At 35.2% G+C, this 6,935-nt stretch overlaps 1 protein-coding gene across 3 annotated transcripts in view; it reads right to left on the bottom strand.

Annotated features, from left to right (window-relative positions):
• Positions 1-175: 175 nt before the first annotated feature.
• ANKRD28 (ankyrin repeat domain 28) overlaps positions 176-6,935 on the bottom strand; it is a 107,544-nt gene continuing 100,784 nt past the window's right edge. For all 3 annotated transcript variants that reach the window (XM_057377425.1, XM_057377424.1, XM_057377423.1), the window contains exons 18-26: positions 5,886-6,087; positions 4,386-4,473; positions 3,828-3,945; positions 3,023-3,242; positions 1,574-1,661; positions 1,394-1,477; positions 735-880; positions 467-549; positions 176-329 (exon numbers count right to left, since the gene is read on the bottom strand). In XM_057377425.1, coding sequence (XP_057233408.1) covers positions 213-329; positions 467-549; positions 735-880; positions 1,394-1,477; positions 1,574-1,661; positions 3,023-3,242; positions 3,828-3,945; positions 4,386-4,473; positions 5,886-6,087 — 1,146 coding nt within the window. In that variant the 3' untranslated portion in view covers positions 176-212. The remainder of the gene's footprint in view (positions 330-466; positions 550-734; positions 881-1,393; positions 1,478-1,573; positions 1,662-3,022; positions 3,243-3,827; positions 3,946-4,385; positions 4,474-5,885; positions 6,088-6,935) is intronic.

The following is a 6,935-nucleotide window of genomic DNA, read 5'->3' as shown; positions in this document are numbered from 1 at the left end:
AAGAATAAAAGCACGTTTCAGGCAGACTTTTTTATTTATCATCCTATTCACCCACTAGGAAAAAAAATCTATAATTTTAAATATGAGCAAAACATTGTTTCAATTCCAAGCTGGTTCAACTCTTGGTACCTATTAACAGTTAMAATTCAATGAATYTGAAAAAARAATTCTGAAAAATATTCCTCTTWATGAGCAAGATACAGACCAAGAACTCATCTTTCCAACACCCTCATGGCTGATACGTACGTTTGCAAGGCTGCATTGGTGGCATTGATGAGGTTTCTATCCGTAATCTTCTCCAGTATTAACAAGGCACTAGTTTCATGACCCTTAACACAGAACAAACAGCTGTCACTTCGCAAGTATTCCTCACAAATTGCTTTGAATGTTTTTTCAAAGCACAATACTTTCAATCAGTGCTTGATAACACAAAGCTCAGCACTGATCAGTCAGACCATGCACGCACCTTGCTGCAAGCCAAATGGAGTGCTGTGTTCTTAGAACTGTCTTGCAAAGTCAGATCAGCCTTAGCACTGCTAACCAGCACCTCTGGGGAGACAAAGACGCGCATTAACTAGAAGCATATTTCTTAAAATCTAAACAGCTTACATTTGTGCAAAGTGAAAATAGAATTTGGACAATATATATTCACTAGAACATTAAGTATAAGGCTAATTCATCCATAGTAAGATTAACAAAGCTAAGAGCAGAAATACATAAAGCTTTCTCTTTACCAACTGTATTCGTCTGTCCATTTTCTGCAGCCATCATTAAAGGTGTTTTCCCAGAAGAATCTACAGCATTTACTTGAGCACTGTGACCAAGCAGAAGCTGTAGACACTCAACGTGATCTGTAAAAGCTGCTGCATGCAGAGGAGTTCTACAACAGATCAAAAGACAATATGGCCATGTTCAGCCATGCTTTCTACTATTCAAAGGGGCTTCTCTGGCTGTGATCCTAAAAATACAAAAAACTGGGCAGTCTCTCCTACTGATCCTTTGCAATTGGTATTGCTAGAGTTGTGACTGCTGCCTTTAAGTAGTCTGTTTCTAGTTTCAAGTAACTCCACCCACATAGTTTGCAAGAGATAAAATTTGATTTCAAAAAAGAAAAGATGCATAAAACTCTATCCACAAAGTGATAAAGTTTAAAACATGCTCTAACTTGCCTGTGTAATAAAAAGCCAATTCAAGTTTACTGAATCAGAATAGGATTTTTATAATCTAAAATTTATTTCTAGCACAGAATAAAAAAAAAAAACCCTTTAAAGAATAAGACCAGAGGAATGAGATATTAATGTAAGTAGCACATACAAAACCCCCAAATGACTGAAGAATTTAGCACAGCCACTGTATGACATTACAAACATTCTTTCTGCATTTACACTCTTACCTTCCTTTTGAGTCCATTGAATTTACAATGCCAGCACCTAGCGTATCAATTAACATTTCTGCAGCACCTTCATTGTCATTTATCCTATAATGAATTAAACAGACTGTTATTTACAGAATGATAAATCTTTTGTTAAACACAGCAATGAAATTTATGAAGAATAATTTTGAACTTCCTTACACAGCACAATGCAAGGGACTGAAAGAATTTCCTCCCATTTTCTGAAAAACTTCCTGTTCCAGGAGCAGCTCTACACAACTGTCGTGACCTAAAGCAAATATAAGAGTTAGGTATTGAAAAGAAGGAAAAAGTCTAACTATGGCTTACAATGAAAAATATGACTCTAAATTAGATTAAGCAGTACAGTATTTCAAAGTTTCAAAGAAAGACTGATTATATTCAACAGGGCTACATTTAGGAACCAATACATTTGCAGAATCCTGAAAATCAAACTGACATGTAACACTGCAAACTTAATGAAATTTAGGTCTCTCATGCTCTCAGAACGCTTAATTTAATTTTTTACACCTCTGCATTTCAAACTTTTCTGTACATTCACCACTTTACATAAAAACGACTCCACCATTTGAGGCTTTTGTTCCATTGTCTTGCTAAACACAAAGAAGAACCAACTTAATAGTCATAACAAAATCCTAAAAAGGACATGTTCAACCCTTTATACTAATATTTTCAGAATTCTTTACCCTGCTGCTGGACAGGTAGCTAAGAATGGTAACCATTTGTTTGATCCTTAATGCATATATGAAGAGAACATTAGTTTAATGTTCACTGTTGGCTAAAGATCTGAATTTTCACAAGTTCTGTCAAGTTTTCATCCTACCAAAAAAGCGTATCTCAATTCTGTTTCACTCATACATTGCGGTCACTGAAAATGGACCAAGCTGAAAGAGTTTAATTTTATAAATATGATAAAGAGATGTTACTTTGGTTGAAATGATCACCCAGCTGCATTAGCTCAGCAGATATTCACTTAATAGTAATAGGTAAAATGAAGGTCTAATCCTACCTCTTGATTTTTCTCTATCATGTCACTCAGACATGAAATAAATGACAAACTCTACTATGTTCTAAATAAACGCACGGAACAAAATGTTTAGCAAAGGAGCTGAATGATTTTCCTACCTTTTAAGGCCTCCCTCACTCTCAAATCCATGAAAAGTATCAGTGAAGAAAAAAATAAATTCTTATTGAATCACTTTTATATACTTGAGTTTCTTATGCCTACAATAGTTCATATGAAGCAAATTTAAAAACAGATTTAATCTGAAACCATTCCTTCCTATGAAGGTTGTTTTTTTGGAATGTGCAGCACATTTCTATTCAAAGGTAATGTGCTGAATTTCTTTAAAGACTCCTTGAGGCATAAAACTAAGATAGTATATGACAAAAATGTAGGACAGAAGTAAATGTTTCTTATTATGTATTAGATGTTAATACATTCTTCTTCAAGATATTGTGTCTGTTGTATTCTCTCACTCACTGAAATGAACTGTAAGAGGATGGGCTTTACATATTGCTTTTGTAAACATTGATACTTCTACCCCCATATCAATAAACAGATTTAGAGCTGTATTTTAATGCATTTTAATGTATTTTAATGCATTTTACCATTATAGCAGGCCCAGTGCAGTGATGTATAGCCGTGATTGTCTGCCATTGCAGGTGCTGCATCCACAGAGCTAGCTGACTGCAGGAGAGCTCCCAGAACACCTATATGGCCACACGCAGCTGACAAGTGGATAGGGGTCCGTCCCCTACAGTCTCGTAGTAAGGACTTAGCACCATGTTGAAGCAAAGCTTCCACACATTCCTCATGCCCAGTAACTGCCTGTGAGAGGAAAGGGAAAGGGCCAGTTTGAAAATATTCATGTGTATCAGCTAAGGTGTAGAATTAAAGCAAGCAAACCTCAGGCAAATTCTTGTATTTTTAAGCCATAACAAAACAAGCAAAATAAGCTGTGGTTTGTTTTTTCCCTGAAATGAGACATTCTGTTGGAAAAATATATTATGATACTGATGACAGAATATTTTCTTGGAGTAACACTAATGAACTGCTAATCTCTAGGGTTCATTCAATTGTCTTATCTGGCAGACACTACAAACAAAATATTTGGCACGTGGTATGCATCATGCTTTTCTTCCTCTCGTTAACACTACCTCCCCCCAACAAAAAGCTGTACTCTAGGACCTTGCTGGTCAACACTTTGCAGGCAAGATTAAGAGGCTCTGGAAGTCCAAAAGAATTTTGAGGGTGGGCAGTAAAAAGGCAAAAGCCAACTTTTGAATGCAACTAAAAATATAATTAAAAATTACAGTGGCAAGATGAGAATAACGAGAAATAAATTAACACTACATATGAAATCTTTATTTGAAATTAGCATGTTGGAAACTGGAAAGGGAAATATTTGCTTACCCCTCTGTGTAATGCTGTCCTTCCCCACTTATCTTTGGCATCTACATTTGCTCCTTTGTTAAGGAGTGAATAAACGCAGTCAGTGTGCCCATTGAGAACTGACAACATCAGAGGAGTCCTAGGCAGAGACAGAAATAACATGGAAATTTACACTTGGACATTTAACAGACTAGCAATCAGCTCAAGTATAACAACTGCTATCCTTCCAGTCAACACTGTTAACATTTACATCATCAATGACCTTCCACTCATTTATTTGCTTTTTAAATTCAAGAAAATAAATTAACATCCCTCAATTTGGAAGTCCTGATTAAGTAACTCAAATCCATTTTCTCAGCATCTGGGCAGTAAGACACATTTTAGCTTCCTCCCAATAGAACAAGAACACTTTTTACCCCAAACTTCGTATTTATTGCAATATATACAGTCATATTTGTCCAAATTCAAATATAATGCCCTTTTAAAATAAGCTAAAAATAACCACTGTAAAATATTTGGGGTTTTTTTTATAAAATGCAACAATTTGTGAAGAACAGAATGTCCATAATTTAAACTCACTGTCCATTTCCGTCTTGAATGTCCACCGCATTCTGTGGTTCTGCATTTCCTATCAACAGCCGCAAACATTCTGAATGACCATTTGTAGCTGTAAAACATTACAAAAATATGGGGTTTACATTAATTGTTTTTGAGTAGATAACTCAAACAGAATGGCAGCCAGCTCAGACTAAAGCCCATTAGCTTAAAACCCACTGTACAGCTTTACCATTGTTACAACTTAAAATATGAACACTAGAATAAATAATTTTAGAATTCAGGTATTTTCAACTGTACAGTGTTAGAAGCAGCTGATTCCAACTATCAGTTGCCAACAGATATTTGCTTTTTACACATAAATGAGGTTGCACATATTAAAAGTAATTTGAATATATGCTTATAAAACACAACAAATAAGGAACATTTAAATAGAGGAATTAGCATAATTTTTGGTTTTGTTGTATCTTGTTTTAAGGCACAGGTAAAGACATACCTAGCAAATCATAGTCAGATTTTGTCAGCAAGTATCGCATGTGCATGGTTATAAAATAATAATGGAAATCACATTTAGAAAGGGGAAGGGAATGTAATGCATAGATGCAATAAACCAAGCAGTTTAAAAAAATAGGAAAAGAACAAACAGAAAGTTGAGAAATCTCATTTAAATGCAACTCATGAAAGATAAATGATTACTTCTTGGAAGGGAAATTATTTCTGACCCACAGCTGCAGTATTCAGTCCACACAAGCACAGCGACAATTCATGTTTCTGTAGCTGACAGACGTGCTAACACAAGTTAGGAAAGCTAAATCAAATAGAAGAATGCAGCTTGTGCTCATGGACAACAAATTAAGTGGTTAGAATGATGATGTTTTGTACATAATGCTTTTTTTAACTGCAACACTTCTGTAACACCATTACTATAAATGCCAAATTTAATCAGCCTATTTTCAATGTGAGGAAAAAAAAAAGACTATAGTATGGATTCTAGACTCAGAGAACAGCAAGAAAATACTGCAAAGGATTGCTGTTATTTTGAAAATGCTCAGGAGTCATTTAAATCCTTGGAAAAAAATCAAAGTAAGTTTTCGTATCTCTTCTCAAGCTGCCAAAATTCTCCAAGACTCCAGTAATTTTTAGAAGTATTTTACTGCCAAGACAGGCACACAATTTGCCTATCTAAATTTGGGCCAGCATTTCAGGCTGTGTGAAGGACACGGAGAGAAGCAGGGACATGTCACTGACACCTGCCAGCACAGCTAGCCCAGCCATCGAATGGACAAGGACAATGCACCCTTCCAGAGGGAAGTGTGGAACAGCAGTGCTTGGACTCAACTGGTTTGTTGGATTAATACTGCTTCCTGTCTGCAACTCTTTTGATACACCTTTCTCAGCACAGCAAATACCTTAGATGCCATCCCCTATTCCTAAACATTGTTTCCTAAAACATGAATGACAGAGTTTTAAAGAGATGATCCACTTCAAAAGCCAAAATTTTACAGGTTAGTGGCCAGCACATACCTGCAGCATGAATTGGGGTCCTCTTTACAACATAATCTTTCACCAAGATTGATGCTCCCTGATTAATGAGCACATCTACACATTCCACGTGTCCCTTAAAGGCAGCAAGATCCAGTGGTGTCCTTCCATTGTTATTCCTCACATCAAGGTCCAGCAGTGACTGTACCAGCACTTCCAGAGCTTGATGATGGCCATGATAGGCCTACAAGAATAAAAAAATTCTTCAATTTTTCCATCCTTAACATTTTTCCCTTTCTTGCCAGAACTACATAAATGAAACTATTAAGACACTATTATTGTTTTAGCATTTGGAAAGGCAACTGATGCAGCACATAAGCAGTTACAACAGCTACAACTAATTAAAAAAAAAAACACACTACTCCAGCAAGAAGGTTGGTGTTTTTTTTCAATTGTATCCTTTCAGTCATCAACTGCAACTACTCTCAGAAAATAATCTGTCTTCAATCTGCATAAATAACAACAATATTTTGACTACTGCATGTTTCATCGCTTTATGTTGTAGTTACATCATCCTCAGATTATTTCAAATGAGGGATATAAGCAAACTGAAGTAATTCCTTTTAGCTTTTTACATAAAACATTTTTTTAAAAGCCCCAGTAATAAGATTGCAGTACAAATAGCTTTCATTTACCACTACCAAAGATTATTTTTTACTTTGGAGATACATATATATATAAAGGTATTGCACGAGACTTACTCTATTTGTAGAAAGTACCGCGTGGTTTTTCAGTTGGTTTAAATTCAGTGAAAAGAGCAAAACTACACACTGAGCTGATTACTCTGTATTTTGAACATTTTTGTATAGACAGAATTTCATCCCCGTGTTACACTACTCCTAATGCAAATCTTCCTTAAAGTATTGAGGATAAATATTTCTCATACTAAACAATTATGAGAGTAAAACATGATAACGATTAAAGAAAGTAATAATTACTTTCTTTAATCTTCTAATTCTTCTAATAATTCTTCTTTCTGTATAGAACAAGTCTTATAAAGGTTTCATCAGCATAAATTTTAATTAGAAGATT

The sequence above is a fragment of the Malurus melanocephalus genome, unplaced genomic scaffold, assembly GCF_030028575.1.
Source record: "Malurus melanocephalus ecotype Western Australia unplaced genomic scaffold, MMel_1.1 scaffold_315, whole genome shotgun sequence".
NCBI lineage: Eukaryota > Metazoa > Chordata > Aves > Passeriformes > Maluridae > Malurus > Malurus melanocephalus.
This window is presented reverse-complemented; position numbering and strand designations above follow the sequence as displayed.